Raw genomic sequence first — 18434 nt, forward strand, 5'->3', positions numbered from 1 at the left:
ATTTTCAGTTTTTCTCTTCTCTAGAATTTTTTTTCATATAGAACAATAAGATATTTTTAAAATTTTTCTTTCAGATTTGCAGTTGGAAGATGATACAATTGGCCGTAAAGAAATGCTCCCTTCTGAAAACTGTCCATCTTTTGCCCCACATCAGAAAATTAGTAGACAGAAACCACGTGAATGTCGGGAATATGGAAAGACTCTTTGTCAAGACTCAAAGCCTGTTCAACATGAAAGAATACATGGTAGTGAAAAACCCAACAGATGTAAAGAATGTGGGAAGAACTTTAGTAATGGACATCAACTCACCATACATCAGAGATTGTATGTTGATGAGAAACCCTACAAATGTGAGAAATGTGGGAAGGCCTTTATCAGAGGTTCAGCCTTTGTTAAGCATAGGAGAATTCACACTGGTGAGAAGTCACTCAAATGTAAGCGATGTGAAAAGACTTTTAGCGGTAACTATCAACTTACAGTACCTGAGAGTATTCATACTGGGAAGAAACCATATGAGTGTGGAGAATGTGGGAAAGCTTTTCTAGCATATGGAAAGCTTACCCGGCATCAGAGTATTCACACTGGTGAAAAACCCTTTGTGTGTGAGGAGTGTGGGAAGGCCTTCAGTACCTTTTCATACCTGATTCAACATCAGCGAATTCATACTGGTGAAAAACCCTATGAATGCAAAGAATGTGGGAAGGCCTTTAGTACTAGCTCACCCCTTGCTAAGCATCAGAGAATTCATACCGGCGAGAAACCCTATGAATGTAAGGAGTGTGGGAAGGCTTTCACTGTGTATGGACAGCTTACTCGACATCAGAGTATTCATACTGGTGAGAAGCCTTTTGAATGTAAGGAATGTGGAAAGGCCTTTAGACTTAGTTCCTTCCTTCATGCACATCAGCGAATTCACGCAGGGATAAAGCCCTATGGATGCAAGGAATGTGCGAAGACCTTCAGTCGTGCCTCGTATCTTGTTCAACATGGAAGACTTCACACTGGCGAGAAGCCCTATGAATGTAAGGAGTGTGGCAAGGCCTTTAGTACTGGCTCATACCTTGTTCAGCATCAGAGGATTCATACTGGGGAGAAACCCCATGAATGTAAGGAATGTGGGAAAGCCTTTATTAGTCGCCATCAGCTTACTGTACATCAAAGGGTTCATACTGGAGAGAAACCCTATGAGTGTAAGGAATGTGGCAAGGCCTTCAGAGTGCACGTACATCTCACACAGCATCGGAAAATTCATACTGATGTAAAGCCCTACGAATGTAAGGAATGTGGAAAGACTTTTAGTCGAGCCTCGTACCTTGTACAACATGGCAGAATCCATACTGGTAAGAAGCCCTATGAGTGTAAGGAGTGTGGCAAGGCCTTCAGTTCTGGCTCATACCTTGTTCAGCATCAAAGAATTCATACTGGGGAGAAACCCTATGAATGTAACAAATGTGGGAAAGCCTTTACCGTTTATGGACAACTTATTGGACATCAGAGTGTTCACACTGGTGAGAAACCTTTTGAATGTAAGGAATGTGGGAAGGCATTTAGACTTAATTCATTCCTTACCGAACATCAGCGGGTACACACTGGTGAGAAACTCTTTAAATGTAAAATATGTGGGAAGACCTTTAGATACAGTTCAGCCCTTAAAGTGCATCTGAGAAAGCATATGGGTGTTATACCCTAAGAGTTTGAGGAATGTGGGAAGTACTTCGTGTATGGCTCAAACATTGTTGAACATCAGGGAATTTATGCTAGTAGGAAACTTTCAAATGTGAAGAATATTGGTAGGCCTATTCTCATCTTTCTTATAATTCATCATATAATTCAGAAAACATAAGAATCTTCATTTAATTTTTAATCTTTAATTTACCATTAAAAGACTTTAAGGCGGCCGGGCGCGGTGGCTCAAGCCTGTAATCCCAGCACTTTGGGAGGCCGAGATGGGCGGATCACGAGGTCAGGAGATCGAGACCATCCTGGCTAACCCGGTGAAACCCCGTCTCTAGTAAAAAATACAAAAAAATAGCCGGGCGAGGTGGCGGGTGCCTGTAGTCCCAGCTACTCAGGAGGCTGAGGCAGGAGAATGGCGTAAACCCGGGAGGCGGAGCTTGCAGTGAGCCGAGATCCGGCCACTGCACTCCAGCCTGGGTGACAGAGCCAGACTCCGTCTCAAAAAAAAAAAAAAAAAAAAAAAAAAAAAAAAAAAAAATCCTCATTTCCTATTTATTTTACTATTTTCTATGCTTTAGAGGTTATTTACATTTATTGCATCTATTCAGTGGAAACAGAATACAATGGTGTGCTATTGCACGTGTCTTCCCAACTCCATATTCAGAGACATTGTGTTGTAGCTTGAAATTGGCCAAGACAGAAGTATTTACACCTAGGGTATTGGTAAACACTACAAACCAGAACTTGATCTGTTGTTTTATTGGCCATGTAGACTTAAAAAAGTAGAGAATATGTTAATCATTCAGATTAAACTTAAAAGTGTTTCATGTCTCTAGTTTTCCATTGTGAACAGCATAAAATTTTGAGGAAATATTCTTCCAATATTCAAAATTACCCTATAAAACAAATAAATCACTGTAGTTACTTATCGATGAATAACTGCAGTTCCAAAAAATGTCTTTACTAGTTCAATATCAACTAATATTTACTTTTAAAATAGGCAAGAGATATGAGTAGACATTTTACCATAGAAGTTATGTGGGTGGCAAATAAAAACATGATTTAAAATATGCTCAAAATCATAAACCCTTAGAGAAATGCAAGTTAAAACTACAATGAGGTATTATTACTCCATCCCTAGTAGCATTATGAACATTAAAAACACAGATCATAGCAATTGTTGGTGATTATGTGACAAAACTGGAACTCTTGCTCACAATCGGGGATGCAATTTCATGGGGAATTATACCATTTATGCCAATAAATCTGGTAAATAAAATTAAATGAACAAACTCTCTTTGAAGACACAAACCACTAAAGTTCATTTAATAAAAATAAATGTATATCCCTATATTTATTTTTAAATTTTTAATATTTAATATTTTAATAAATTTTAAATAAATATACATCCCTATATTTATTTTAAATTTTACATCCCAGGGGATGTAAAATGGCATAATAATTTTAGAACACAATTTGGCAGTTTCCTAAAATGTAAAATATTCACCTACCCTGCAACAAAGGCATTGCACTTTTAGATAACACAAGAGAAGAGAAAGAATATTTCCACACAAAGACCTATACACTAATGGTTACAGTAGCTTAATTTGTAACAGACAAAAACCCACATGCAACTAATAGAAGAAAAGGTGGGAGTGCCAGAGGAAAGAGAGAAACAAGGAGGAAGAGGGACTTCTTAAGAAATGGCCAAAACTACCCAAATTTGATGAAAGACTTTTTTTTTTGTACCCACACTACACAGATGTAAAAAGACATAAATATAAACACCCAAGAAGCTCAATGAGCTCCAAAAAGGATGAATTCAAAGAGACTCATGCTGAGACACATTATAATCAAACTGTCAGACAGAGACATAAAGAAAATACTGAAAGCAGCAAAAAAGAAGTGACTCATTACATTCAAGGGATACTCACTAAGATTATCAGATTTATCATCAGAAACCTTAGAGGGCAGAAGGCAGAAGGCAGTGGGCTGACATGTTCAAAGTGCTAAAAGAAAAGAACTGACAACCAAGACTCCTAAATCTGACAAAACTATCCACCAAAACTGAGGGAGAAGTGAAGACCTTCCCAATTGAGGGAATGTGTTACCAAGAGAACTGCTCTGCAAGAAATGCTAAAGGGAGACCTTTCAGTTGAAATGAAAGGACATTAGACAATAACTCAGTGCCATGAGAAGAAATAAGGATCTCTAGTAAAGGCAACTACCTGGGAAAATTTTAAAGTTCATATTATTGTAACTTTGGTTTGTACTCCACTTTTTGTTTTTTATGTGATTTAAGAGATGAATGCATTAAAAAATTATTAATCTATGTTTTTGGACACACAATGTGTAAAGAGGTAATTTTATGACATTACTATCTACAAGTGTTGGGGATGGAGTTGTGTAAGATCAGAGTTTTTCTGTGTTATTAATGGTAAGCTGGTAAAAGTTCAAATCAGAGTATTACAAATCTAGGATGTGAAATGTAATCTCCGTGGTAACCACAAAGAAAAATGTTATGGAATATACACAAAATGAAATGAGAATGAAATTAAAATGTTTCACATTTGAAAAATCAGGCCGGGCGCAGTGGCTCAAGCCTGTAATCCCAGCACTTTGGGAGGCCGAGACGGGTGGATCACAAGGTCAGGAGATCGAGACCATCCTGGCTAACACGGCGAAACCCCGTCTCTACTAAAAACACAAAAAATTAGCCGGGCGAGGTGGCGGCGCCTGTGGTCCCAGCTACTCGGGAGGCTGAGGCAGGAGAATAGCGGGAACCCGGGAGGCGGAGCTTGCAGTGAGCTGAGATCTGGCCACTGCACTCCAGCCTGGGCGACAGAGCGAGACTCCGTCTCAAAAAAAAAAAAAAAAAGAAAAATCAAACACACAAAATAGAGAGTAATATAGGAAATAAGGGACAAAAAAGCTAAAATCACATAGAAAATAAATAGCAAAATGACTGAAGTAAGTCCCTCCTTATCAGTAATTACTTTAAATATAACTGGATTAAATCCTCAGAGCAAAACACAGTAACTGGAAGAATGGGTTAAAAAACAAATAACAACAACAAAAAACACCCATGATCCAACTATATGCTGTCTACTAAGTTTCACTTTAGATCCAAAGACACAAATAGATTGAAAGTAAAAGAATGGAAAAAGATATTCCATGCAAATAGTAACCAAAAGAAAGCAGGGATGGACATACTGGTATCAAACAAAATAGACCTTAAATCAAAATGAGGTTCCATAAGACAAAGAGAGACATTACATATTAAGAAAAGATTCAAGACAGCAAGGACATATAACAATTATAAGCATTTATATACCTAATAACAGACCATCAAAATATACGAAGCAAAAATGGACAGAATTAACAGAAGAAATAGACAGTTCTACAACAATAGAGACTTCAATAACCCACTCTCAATAATAAATAAAACAATCAGAAGGCCAATAAGGAAACAGAGGACTTGAACAATACAATAAGCCAATTAGATCTAAAAGAAAATATATAGAATACACTATAACAATAGAATACACTTGCACATGGGATATGCTCCAAAATAGACCATGTTAGGCCATAAATTAAGGATCAATAGATTTAAAAAGATATATATCATATAAAATATCTTCCCTGATCACAAGAGGATAAAGTTAAGAAAACATGAAAATTCACAAATTTGTAGAAAGTAAATGACACTCTTAAATAATCATTTTATCAAAGAAATCACAAAGGAAATTATAAAATAGAGATGAAAGAAAATGAAAACAATATACAAAAACTTGTAGGATACAACAAAAGCAGTGCCTAAGGAAGAAATTTATAGCTACAAAGATTATATTAAAACAGAAGAAAGATCTCAAATCAAAAATCTAACTTTACAACTTAAAAAAACTTAAGAAAAACTTTATAACTTAAGAAACTTAAGAACAATAGGCCAGGTGCGGTAGCTCAGGCCTGTAATCCCAGCACTTTGGAAGGCCAAGGCGGGTAGATCACGAGGTCAGGAGTTCGAGACCAGTGTGACCAACATGGTGAAACCCTGTCTCTACTAAAAATACAAAAATTAGCCGGGCATGGTGGCACGCACCTGTAATCCCAGCTACTCAGGAGGCTGAGGCAGGAGAATCGCTTGAACCTGGGAGGCGGAGGTTGCTGTGAGCCAAGATCGTGCCACTGCACTCCAGCCTGGGCAACAGAGCAAGGCTCTGTCTCAAAAAAAAACAAACAAAAAAGAAAAACAAAAACACTAAACCAAAAAGCTAGCAGGAGGAAGGAAATAATAAAGATTAGAGCAGAGATAACTAGAGAATATAAAAGCAATAGAGAAATTTTAGTTAGAAATGACTAAAAAAGAATATTCAAATTAATAAAATTAGAAATTAAAATGAAGACACTATGATAGAGTCTATATAAATAAAAAAAAATTCCAAGAGAGCTATGAACAATTGTATGCCAACAAACTGGATGACCTAGAATGGATATATTCTGTGAAACACAAAATCTACCAAGACTGAATCATGAAAAACTAAAAGGCTGAGTACCATGGCTCATGCCAGTGACCCTAGCACTTTGGGAGACCAAAGCAGGAGGATGCTTAAGCCTAGGAGTTTGAGACTGGCCTGGGCAACATAGGTAGACCCTGTCTCTATAAAAATAAAAATTAGCTGGATATGATGGTGCATGCCTGTAGTCCCAGCTACTCAGGAAGCTGAAGTGGGAGGATCGTTGAGCCCAGCAGGTTGAGGCTGCAGTGAGCCATGATCATGCCACTGCACTCCAGCCTGGGTGACAAAGCGAGACTCTCTCTCTCTCTTTCTCACTCTCTCTCTCTCTCAATGATGAAGAAGAGGAATAGGAAGGAGAGGAAGGAGAGGAAGAAGAATGAGAAGAAGAGGAAGAAGAAAAAGAAAATAAAAAAGAAAAATTTGAATAGGCCTATCAACACTAAAGACAGAGAATCAAAAACCTCCCAACAAGAAAAACACAAAAGCCCTGACCTGACAGCTTATCTGGTGAATACTACTATACACTTAAAGAACTAACACCAATCCTTCTTAAAATTTTCCACAAAATGGAAGGAGAGAACACTTCCTAACTCATTTTATGAAGCCAGAATTGCCCTGATGCCAAAGCCAGACAAACATAAGAAAACTACAGACCAATATCCCTTATGAACATTGATGCCAAAATCCTCAATCAAATATTAGCAAGCCAAATTAAGCAGCATGTTAAAAGGATTATACACCATGTCCAAGTGGGATTTATTCCTAGAATGCAAGGATGGTTCAACACATGAAAAACAATCAATATACTATTCCATAGTAACAGAATAAAGGAAAAAAAAAATCACCTCTTTTGATGCAGAAAAAGCATTTGACAAAAATTCAATACCATTTCATGTAAAAAAAAAACAAACAAACAAAAAATGAAATAAAAGGAAACTATGTCAATGTAATAAAAGCCATATATAAAAAACCCATAGCTAACATCATTCTCAATGGTGAAAAACCAAACACTTTCTGATCAGGAACAAGGCAAAGATGTCCTCTTTCTCTGTTTCTGTTCAACATACTCTAAGTCCTAGCCAGAGTAACTATGGAAGAAAAGAAGTAAAAGGCAGCCAAATTGGAAAAGGAAGAAGTAAAATTATTTCTGATCACAGGTGATATTACATGTAGATAATTCTAAAGTTTTCACACACACACACAAAAAGACTGTTAAAATTAATAAATGAATTCAGCAAACTAGCAGGATAAAAAAATCAACACAGAAAAATGACTTACATTTCCATACACTAACAATGAACAATCTGAAAAGGAAATCATGAAAACAGTTCCATTTACATTAGCATCAAAAGTAATAAAATGCTTAGGAATTAACCAAGGAGGTGAAAACTTGTACAATGAAAACTACAAAACACTCATGAAAGAAAACAATGCCATAAATAAATGGAATGAAATTCCATATTCACAGATTAGGTAACTTAATATTATTAAGATGTCAATACTACCCAAAGTGATCTATATATTTAATGGAATCCCTACTAAAACCCCAATAATATCTTGTGCAGAAATATAAAGATTCATTCTAAAATTAATATGGAATCTCAAGGGACTCTGAACAGCCAAAAGAATATTGAAAAAGAATAAAGTTGAAGGTCTCACACTTCCTAATGTTAAAACTTACTACAAAGCTGCAGTAATCAAAACAGCATGAAATTGGTGTAAGGACAGATATACACACCAATAGAATAAAATGGAGCCCAGAAGTAAACCCTCACATATATGCTCAAATGATTTTTGACAGGGGTGCCAAGACCAACCAATGGGGAAAAGACAGTCTTTTGAACAAATGGTGTTAGGAAAATGGGATATCCACATGCAAAACAATGAATCCAGAACCTTACCTAACACCATATACAAAAATTAACTCCAAAAAGTGACTCAAAATGAATCAAAGACCTAGATGTAAGAGCTAAAACTATAAAAACTCTTAGAGAGGTAGGTGGCAATGGTTCCTTAGATATGACACCAAAGGCAAAGACACCAAAAGAAAACATAGACAAATTGAACCTCATGAAAATTTAAAATTTTCTAATCAGACACTATGAATAGAGTAAAAAGATCCACAGAATGGGAGAAAATATCTGATAAGGGATTAGTACTCAGAATATACAGAAAAGTTGTAAAACTCAACAACAAAACAACCCAATTCAAAAATGGAGATGAGGGGTGGGTGAAAAAAAAAAATGGAGAAAATACTTGAATACAAATTTCTCCAAAGATACACAAATGGCCAGTAAGCACATGAAATGATACTTAAAGTCACAAATCATTAGGAAAAGCATATCAAATGAGATACTACTTCATACCCTTTAGAATGGCTACCACCAAAAAAACCAAAAACAAGAGCTGGTGAGGATGTAGAAAAACATTTTTCTTTTTTTTTTTGAGAGAGAGTCTCACTCTGCTGCCCAGGCTGGAGTGCAGTGGCATGATCTCGGCTCACTGCAAGCTCCGCCTCCCAGGTTCACACCATTCTCCTGCCTCAGCCTCCCAAGTAGCTGGGACTACAGACACCCGCCACCACACTCGGCTAATTTTTTGTATTTTTAGTAGAGATGGGGTTTCACCACGTTAGCCAGGATGGTCTCATCTCCTGACCTCGTGACCATCCGCCTCGGCCTCCCAAAGTGCTGGGATTACAGGTGTGAGCCACCACGCCTGGCACTGAAAAATTTAAAACTTTGTTTACTGTTGGTAAGAATGTGAAAGGGTGCAGCTCTGTGGAAAACAGTGTATGGCAGGTCCTCAAAAAACTAAAAATAGATTTATTGTATCATCTAGTAATTCTACTTCTGAGGATATACCCAAAAGAGTTGAAAGTAGGGTCTTGAAGAGATATTTGTGCACTCATGTTTGAAGCAGCATTATTCGCAATAGGCAAAAGGTGGAGGCAACCCAAGCATCCATTGACACATGATAGATAAGCAAAATGCAGCACATACAAGGAAATACTAATCAGCCTTAAAAAGGAAATTTTAACAAATGCTCCAACATTGATGAACCTTGAGGATATTATGCTAAGTGTGAAATAAGCTAGCTACAAAAAGACAAATACTTATTATTCTACTTATATGAGGTACCTAGAGTGGTCAAATTCATACAGACAAAAAGTAGAATGGTGGTTTTGAGGGGCTGGGGAAGGCAGAATGGGCAGTTATTGCTCGATGAGTATAGAATTTCAGTTTTGCAAGATTGAAGAGTTCTGGAGACGAATGGTGGTGATGGTTGCACAACAATACAAATCTACTTAATACCATTGAAGTATACACTAAAAATGGTTAGGATAGTAAATTTCATATTAAGTGTATTTCATCAGATTTTTTTAACATTTTTAAATAAACCATAAAAAACTATGGTGCACTCACCCAGAATAGCACTACTCAGTAGTAAAAGGAATGAACTATATATACACACAGCATGGATGATTCTCAAGATAATTATGCTGCACAAAAGAAACCAGACCAAGAAAAAGAGTATAAATACTTTATGATTCCATTGTGTTAATTCTAGAAAAAGCAAACAAATCTAAAGTAAAAAAATGTAAATCAATGGTTTCCTAGGGAAGGCAAGGAGGGACTGTAAAGGGGCATGAGGTAGCTCTGCAGGTGATGGATACGTTCATTATCATGATTATGGTATTGGTTCCCTGAGTGTACATAATAAATGTACAAAACTTAACAAATATGTATAATTATTGCATGACAATTACATATCAACAAAGCATTAAAACAAACTGTTGCACATAAAAATCCAACCTCCTACTCATTTTAGAAAATCCAATTTGGCAACCCTATATTGACTCTGCCATCTCTTTCTTCTTGCCTTGGGAGCAAAGAATGGCTGGTTATGTCATAGATGCTACAATCCCTATAGTATAGGATCTGCTTTTTTCTCAGTCCCTATTTTCCTGCTAGCACAGCACTGGCCTTGAGATGCACAGCACAGAGATGGTAACCCACAAAACCAAAACCTTTAGATTATTTGCTCTGCCAGTAACATTAGTCATAGGACAGAGGTCTAGAGGTCCTGAGAATTTCTGCAAACCCTGAATCCTGCACAGCCACATTCAAGGGAGCATTCATGGATGCACCTTTAGAACAGGTCTATTTCTGCTGGTTTGCTATAATCTCGCCTATTCCCTATTAATCACATCCAGTGTTTCTGTACAAATTATGGTCCCAGCTGGGCCTGGTATGTCTTACAGTTAAGAGATACCTGCCTAAGGCTGAACTTCAGGGCATAAGGCTCCTTGGCAGGTGCTAAACAGCATCTGCTTTACAGTGTTGGGGAATATGGGGCACCCCCTGGGAATAAGGGACCCAATTCACACTGTTCCCACATGTACTAGAGTTTGTCACACCTGCCCCCTCCTCGGGGCAGATTCATGCCATTCAGACTACAATATTACACCCATAAATTCCTACACTTTTTCCTAGGAGGCCTTGGTGGCAATGCAAATGAGGCCAAGTCTGGATTGACAGTTGTTCTCTGTCATCCTCCTGTCCCCTCCAAGATAATCTGGAGACCCCTTCAGTCTGGTAGATCTTAACTCTGTTCTTGAACCACCCCACACAGTGATCAGAACATGGAAGATTAAAGGCGGCTTTATCATAAGGCCGTTATCATCGCATGAACCAGGGCAATGCACAGGAGATAAGTTGTTGTGCAGAGTAACATGAAGGCTGGACAAATCCTTCACAGGCATGAGACCAACAATGTCCCAGAAAAAGCGAAACCTTCTCTAGGACAAGCTGTCAGCAAAACCCTGCTCAGGACTTCACAGCCACAGGCTGGTCATGTCCACAGCTAAACCAGCCACACAGGGCGGGAATGACATCTTCCCATGGCTTCAGACTACTCCTTATTCCCTTTACGGACTGGAAAGAGAGAGGAGAGGTCTGCCTTCCCTGAGCGCAGTGGAGTGGTGGACACATTCTCTGGAGAGCTGCAGTGTGTGGTGCTGACATGGCTTCTATCACAACCCCAGCAGTGAAAAAACGCTGATAAAATCCATGGTAAGAGAATGTAACTTGTCCCCAGAAAGCTTCCAACAGAGCTAGCATTCCTAGGGAACCTCCCCAGGGTGGGTGCTTGGATGAACAAATTTCAACTTGTAGTTGACAGCACCCTCATGAGGTCTGTTCTCAGAGCTTATCTCTGGTGTGTGCTGTTGCATTGAACAGGGAAGGAGCACATTCTCCATGCTCCTTTCTCTGGTATGAATCTTCTGATGCCGAATGAGGGTAGGCCTTTGGTTGAAGGCTTTCCCACATTCGCTGCATTCATAAGGCCTATCTGGTTTGTGAACTTTCAGGTGCTGCCTCAGATTGGACCTCTGCCTGAAGGTTTTCCCACATTCGCTGCACTCATAAGGCCGCTCGCCAGTGTGAAGTCTCCGGTGGTTATGGAGGCTGGAGCTTTGGTTGAAGAATTTCCCACATTCACTGCACTGGTAAGGCCGTTCGCCAGTGTGAAGTCTCCGATGGCTATTGAGGCTGGAGCTCTGGCTAAACAACTTCCCACATTCACTGCACTCATAAGGCCGTTCACCAGTGTGAACTCGCTGATGTTTCATGAGGTCAGAGCTTCGGCTGAAGGCTTTCCCACACTCACTGCACCCATGAGGCCGCTCACCAGTGTGGACTATCTGATGTTGAATGAGGCTGGCGATGTGGCTGAAGAATTTCCCACATTCATTGCACTTGTAAGGTCTTTCTCCAGTGTGAACTCTCCAATGTTTAATTAGGCTGGAGTTGCAGTTGAAGGATTTCCCACATTCACTGCACTCATGGGCACTTCTGCCTGTATGAACCCTCTTATGATGAATGAGGTTGGAACGCTGGCTGAAGAACTTCCCACAGTCACTGCACTCATATGGCTTTTCACCAGTGTGAACCCTCTTATGCTGAATGAGGTTGGAGCTTCGGCTGAAGAATTTCCCACAGTCACCGCACACGTGAGGGCTTTCACCAGTGTGAACCCTGCGATGTTTAACAAGGCTGGAGTGCTGGCTGAAAAATTTCCCACATTCGCAGCACTCATACGGTTTTCCTCTATTGTGAACTTTCTGGTGTTGAGTGAGGTCAGCGGCGTAAGTGAAGAAGATTCCACATTTGCTGCATTCATAAGGCCTTTCTCTGCTGTGGATTCTCTGGTGCTGAACAAGAGTGGATTTGTCACTGAAGGCATCCCCAGAGTCACAGCACTTGTTATGCCTTAGTGCAATGTGAAAATCCACCATACTTTCCGTGGCCTTGTGCGGCTCCCCATTGCTAGGAGTGAACTCATGCTGCAGAAACCCTGCTGTGGCCACAAAGTCCTCCCCGCCCTCCCTGCAGGTGGAAAGCTGATCTGATGTGTGGTCTCCCCAGGTCTTTACAGGCAAAGCCTGGTCCTCCTCCCTTCTGATAGGGTTGTGTACGTTCTGCTGCACCTGCCTCTGGGGAAGGTTTGCACTGAACTCAGAGCCTTTCACATATGCCTCACACAGAAACGGTTTCTGCCTGGGATGTGTTGTCTGGTGTTCAGCCAAATGCAAAATATCTTTCAAATGTAGGCCACATATGTCATAGGGGCAGGTCTTCTGGAGACACAGAGTTGCCTCGGGACTCCTGTCCTGTGCCACTCCTTCTACAGAAACATTATGCTCAGAAGGTAAGTCCTTGCCCTCTGTTCTACGGCAAAAATCTGAAAGCAGAGAAATGCTGGTGAAGTTCGTATAAACTTTAATAGAAGGAAAGACCCCCATCACCTATGCTTGGCTGACCCAAGAATGAGTCCATGGGATTGTTGGCAACACAAGAAGGCTCAAGTCAGGGTAAGGAATAATCTGCTCTGCCATACTGTGCCTGGCCAGGTCACAAAATACGGGAGGCCTTATCAGGACCAGAGACACAAGGATGGGGGACAGTATTGGGCAGAGAGGCAAGGTCTCCCACTCACTTCTCTTTAAAGGCCTTTTGGCAGGGCCTGGGCTGCTGGTAACCTGTGAGGGCTATGCAGTGCGAGCATCTAGGCCCAGTAAAACCTGCAACTGAGTAGCTGGTGTTCAAGCACATCAAGGAAAAGCATGTATCTCACAACATATTAAGCGTAGGCCAGTGTTGGAAAGTGCTGCAGAGGAAGCTGAAAGAGAGAAACGGAGGCCAGAAAGGTGGGGCATAGGCAAGAGGCCCAACTCCGAATAGCAATGGTAAATGGATAATGTGTCAAGCACCGGGAAGGAAAAGCAGAGATGTGGTCTGGCTACTGGCTTTGGTATCAAATGATGATGAATAGGAGAGAAGATGCTGGTGTGATGTAAACACAGTGGTGGTGTCACATCCTCCCCCAGCTCCCGTCACTGCTTACCAGAACCAGGCCTGCCATAAGCCCCTCTGGCCATGGCTGAAGTCATATCCACACTGTCAGGCACCCAGGGCTCTTTCCCCATCTCCAGCTGGGAAACGATGTGGGACCTGAAAGATATAAGTCCTAAGGGAAAGACAGAGTGGGTGAGTGGCCAGCACTTGCCCAGTTGAACTACCCCATGACAGACTACAGGACAGGAAACTCCGTATGACACAGGGACATCAGGTGGTCATGGCAAGAGGTAATCACATCAGTGATTGGAATTCCTGGCACAGTCTGGCTTAGGAAATATTAGCAAGAGGAAAGGCATAGAATTTAAACCACAGAACTGTCAGATCTGGATAATCACCCAGGAGGGAATGGCCAAGTCAGAGGGAGTCACGCAGCTGACTGCAAGACCCCGCATGCCTGGAGCTTCCCTGCAAGGCTTCAGGCAGCAGGTGTGGGGGCCGCTCAGGGAGAGGAGGGAACAATGTACATAGCTCGGCCCCAGAAGCCACAACACACATACCAGGAAAGCGAGGATGGAAGCAGTGCCAGTGGTCTGGCTGTGGGAAGGAAAGAGCCGTTTCTTGGGCAAAGAGGACAGGCAGAGATGAGCTCGGGACACCAGGGTAGGGGTGACAGCCTTACCCAGCGAGGCTATAAGTGCAAAGTTTTCCAGCATCACATCGCAATACAGGAGTCTCTGAGCCTCATCGAGGAGCCCCCACTCCTCCTGGGAGAAGTAAATGGTCACGTCCTCAAAGGTCACGCAGCCCTGCCATGATGGGGACAGTTTGTTCCATGATCAGTCTCTGTCCTTGGGACTCGCTGTCCATCCCCAGGTCACTCTCCTCCCCAGCTCCATAGCTCCAGGAGGCAGTAGGCCCTGGTTCTGTGGGCGCCTCATGTGACCACTGTGTCAGCCCAGAGCAGCAACAGGCAGGGGACAGAGAGGCTCCCTCCAAGCTCTGGGCCTGAAGTCCATGGCCCAACTCCCTCTTCTGGCAGCCTCTTCCCCTAGTGTCACCAGTGTCACACTTCTCAGATACAAATGTGGACTTCTCTCCCTTAAACCCCAGTCCAGAGCCCTGGGGTGAACAGTTCACACTCCCTCCCACGTGCATTTCACTCTTGGACTGCACCATCCTCACAGCTCCAGACCTCACCAAGGCCTCCCATTGCCACTGCCACCCTCTCCCCATCCTGGTCCCTATCATAGCCATCTCCACGGGCTCCCATGTGTCACTCTGCACACAGCATCCAGAGAGTACCTAGCAAACACAGCCACCATCCCAGCCTGCCCCAGATCTTTGATGGCCTCCACTGCCAAGGGCAACACCCAGATAACAGGGAGAGGGAGTGCTCCACCCTTGCCTTGGAGTCCCCCAGCTCCCCTGGCCTGGCTTCAACCTAAGCCACCCACGGCACACATAGATGTCACATACCCTTGGCCTTCTTTGTTGCACATTCTGACCGTGTCATCACTCACACTTATTGAAAAAAGAAAAAAAAAAAAGCCAACCTCTCTGGCCATCCTACCCCCACCCAAGGCCAGAAACTCTGCCAATTGACCCCTCTTGCCCCAAGTTAATTCCCCAGACTGAGGACAAACCCCATCAAGGGTCACCACAGAAGCCTGGTGAGAACATAGGTGAGTGTGTAAGCACCAGCCCAGGCCTCACTGCAAATATTACCTCCTCTACTGCTAAGCCTCAGCATCCATCTCATTCACGTCTACACTCTTTGGGATGATTTGGCCACCTGCCAGACCCTCTGATACACCCACACAAAGCCCCCCCACCACCACCATGACCACTACTGTTCCTCACCTGTCTTTATGATGCCAAACAGGCCACGGTCCCCAAGCAAGAACCCTGCTCTCAGTTTTCCAGCCCCACCTTCCTCTTTTTTTTTTTAAACATCATTGTCACCATGACCTGAAGTTTCACCTCCTAAATCTGACACACAGCTACGCTCCCGTCCACACACCAGATGGCACATTTTGGATGTTTCTAACAGTTGAAATAAACAAAGACCAATGAAATGAGAAACGCCAAGGCTACTTACCCAAAGCTCACTATAGCAAAAGAGACTCAATGCAAGGTGGGAGTGGGAAAGTTTTATAGCGAAAGAAAAGGAAGGCTTCAGGCATGCCCTGGTTGGAGGCTCCTGTTCGTAGGTGGGTGAACTAGAAGTGGGCATCCTATGTGATTGGTTAGGGTGCATATCTGCCTTTCTCTGGCTAGTCTTAAATCAGAAGCAGGAGCAAACATTAGGAAAGCTGTCTGTGATTAATCAAACCCTGGCCATTTGGGACTGCTCATTACAGAAGTTATTGTTTTAACTTCCTGGATTGTCAGTTCAGATAGCAATCTGGCTTCCTGTGGGTTTGACAGACAGCAGGCTGGCTTCCTGCTGTATGGGTTGTTTATTGTAGATAAGGGGGTTGGTTTCCTGGGCAGGTTATGGGGCAGAGTTCTATTTGTACACATCATCTGGCCATTGTTCTCATGAATATCCAGTCTCTCATAACCTTAACAACTCCCTCAGAACACCCTGTGTGTTTAGCTGCCCACTCTTCAACTCCATTTGGGAGTCTCTGGGAAATCACAGGCTCAACCTGGCCGAAACCTAACTTCTACTGCTTCCACGGAAAATTCCTCCCACAACCAACTTCTCAGTTCATGAAGCTGGATTCACCAAACCAAAAACCATGGATTCTTCCCTCGTCCTTCTCACCCTCTACATCGCAAAATTTGTTCAGCTTGACTTAAAAGGCATCAAGTTCCCAATCACGTCCTCTACCTCCAGTCCCCACTCTGGTCCGGACAGCAGCAGCACTGGCCTGGGCTATTCCATTAGGCTACTCCTTGGCTTCCCCGCCTGCGGCCCACCCCCATGCAGTTCTCCACTCTGCATCCACAGGGAGCCTGTTAAGACCTGAGTCACAACATCTTCCTCCTCTGCCCTAAACCTTCCATGGCTCCCAACACCCTCAAAACAGAGGCCCAGGTCTCCAGCCTGCCGTTCTGGTCTGTCTTCAGCCCACCTGCTCTCTGGTTCCAGCAGACGTAACAGTGACCTGGGTGGGGTTCCTTGAACACTCCCAACTCAGTCTCCACACCGTGCCCAACCCCACCCCCCAAGCTTTTGCGTATGCTGGTTCCTGTGCCTACAAAGCCCTTTCTCCCTTCATCCCCATTACATTTCAGAAACGGAAGCCACTCTATATAAACCCTGCCCTGATTCAGGATCCTAGCTGGGAACGACTCCCTTCCAGGGTCCCCTGACTCAAAAGCAAGGAAATGGAAAAGGTGAAAAGTCCTAGAACAAAGCCATCTTTTGCGTCTCAACGCCGGGAACAGGAGGGTGGGGGCCGACAGCGGAGAGCCTAACGCCCAAGCACTCACCTGCGCGGGATCCCGCAGGGCCGCCTCCGCCATCGGAGTCTGTGGTCAGAGCAGGGCCCCACGGTGCGGGCGACCACTGGGCGGGAGAAGGGGGTCTCGCAGCCTCAGGCTACCGCCCAGCTGGCCGTGCCCCAGGCGGGTGTGACCACGGGTTGAGGGTCGCACTCCTAGCCTCAGTCTCCCCCGTGCAAAATGCGCGCGGCGCCCGGGGGGCAGGCTCTGGGGGCGCTGAGAGCGCGCAGCTCCGCCGGGCACCCCCGTTGCAAGGGGTCACGGCTGGTGCAAAGGCGCGGAGGGGATCCCCGGCCTCACTGTCCCCGGCACGGTCCGGGAAAGCCGGTGCAGCAGCTTCAAGGGCGCAGCCGCACCCGCCCCGCCCCCAGCCCGGGGTCCCCAGCTGCTTAGGACTCAGCCTCCCCGCCGGGAAATGACCTGCGAGGCTGCAGCGCAGGAAGTTCCGGCCCCCACCCAGGCGGCCGGGAGAGTCGCGCTCTCCCAGACTGTCATTGGCCTGGCGCCAGCCGCCGGTGCACAGGCAGGGTCTGGGGATCGCGAGTTTCTGCCCAACCTCTGGTCAGGCTGGGGATCCAGGACCGGAAGGAGAACGGACCTTGCCGGGTCTCCACCGCCGCCGCCTGCAGCCCTCGGGCCTTCCCCTTAAAGGGGCCGCTCCCGAGCCTGCGGCCGCCAGCGATAAACCCCGCCCACCAAAGGCCCAGGCGGTGCTCTTCCTGCGCGTGTGGACATCGGCAAGCCGCTTCACCCCTAAAAGACCTAGATTCACACTGGAAATGGGGATAGTACCCAATGGGCGGGGTCTTTGCTTAGTAATATTAAATGTCGCTCTCGTTCAGGGCTTCTCAAACCAGCAACAGCCGCATCACCTGGGGACTGGCTGAAAATGCAAGTTCTGGGGCAACAACTTAATCTAAGGACTCAGAAATTCTGGGGATAGGATTCAGCCTTCTCTACTTTTGGGGGAGGGGGGGGTGGGGGATGGGTCTCATTCTGTTGTCCAGGCTGGAGTGCAGTGGCCTGATCATAGCTCACTGAAGCCTCCATCTCGGGATCAAGGTATCCTCCTGCCTCAGCCTACCAGGTAGATGGGACTACAGGCGCGCACGATCATACACAGCTAATGTTTAAATTTTTTATGGAGACTGGATCTCACTGTGTGGCCTAGGCTGGTCTCAAACTCTTGAGTTCAAGCAATCCTCTCGCCTCGGCCTCCCAAAGTATTGGGATTGCAGGCGTGAACCACGGTGCCAGGCTTCCTTCTCTGTTTTAACAAGCCCTCTGGGGACTCCAATGCTGGCTCCAACTTTAGAGCAGGGATTTTCATTGAAATCCAGTAAATAAAATGGGAAAAATAACACTACATGTTGCATGGTGAAACCACCTTTGCAAAAATTATAACTGAGAAAATTATGACAGT

At 43.9% G+C, this 18434-nt stretch overlaps 2 protein-coding genes across 12 annotated transcripts in view; one reads left to right on the forward strand and one right to left on the reverse strand.

Moving 5' to 3' along the window:
* LOC105495551 (zinc finger protein 30) overlaps nt 1-9598 on the forward strand; it is a 28354-nt gene extending 18756 nt beyond the window's left edge. For all 4 annotated transcript variants that reach the window (XM_011765258.3, XM_011765259.3, XM_011765260.2 and 1 more), the window contains one exon: nt 75-9598. In XM_011765258.3, coding sequence (XP_011763560.2) covers nt 75-1690 — 1616 coding nt within the window. In that variant the 3' untranslated portion in view covers nt 1691-9598. The remainder of the gene's footprint in view (nt 1-74) is intronic.
* Nucleotides 9599-10842: 1244 nt separating this feature from the next.
* Nucleotides 10843-17658, reverse strand: LOC105495552 (zinc finger protein 792). 8 transcript variants are annotated; one of them, XM_071086263.1, is made up of 5 exons: nt 16395-16922; nt 15035-15601; nt 14238-14364; nt 13605-13727; nt 10843-12941 (listed from the first exon to the last, which is right to left on the reverse strand). In XM_071086263.1, exons 3-5 carry the CDS (start codon nt 14269-14271, stop codon nt 11320-11322), a joined length of 1779 nt encoding a protein of 592 aa, XP_070942364.1. In that variant the 5' UTR covers nt 14272-14364; nt 15035-15601; nt 16395-16922; the 3' UTR covers nt 10843-11319. The 8 variants fall into 8 exon arrangements, with proteins under 8 accessions (XP_070942364.1, XP_024652971.2, XP_011763563.2 ...); XM_024797203.2 differs by having other exon boundaries at nt 15035-15079; nt 15419-16922; XM_011765261.3 differs by lacking the exons at nt 15035-15601; nt 16395-16922 and adding an exon at nt 17432-17658.
* Between the last annotated feature and the right edge of the window lie 776 nt (nt 17659-18434).

This window comes from Macaca nemestrina, chromosome 20 (genome assembly GCF_043159975.1).
Source record: "Macaca nemestrina isolate mMacNem1 chromosome 20, mMacNem.hap1, whole genome shotgun sequence".
NCBI lineage: Eukaryota > Metazoa > Chordata > Mammalia > Primates > Cercopithecidae > Macaca > Macaca nemestrina.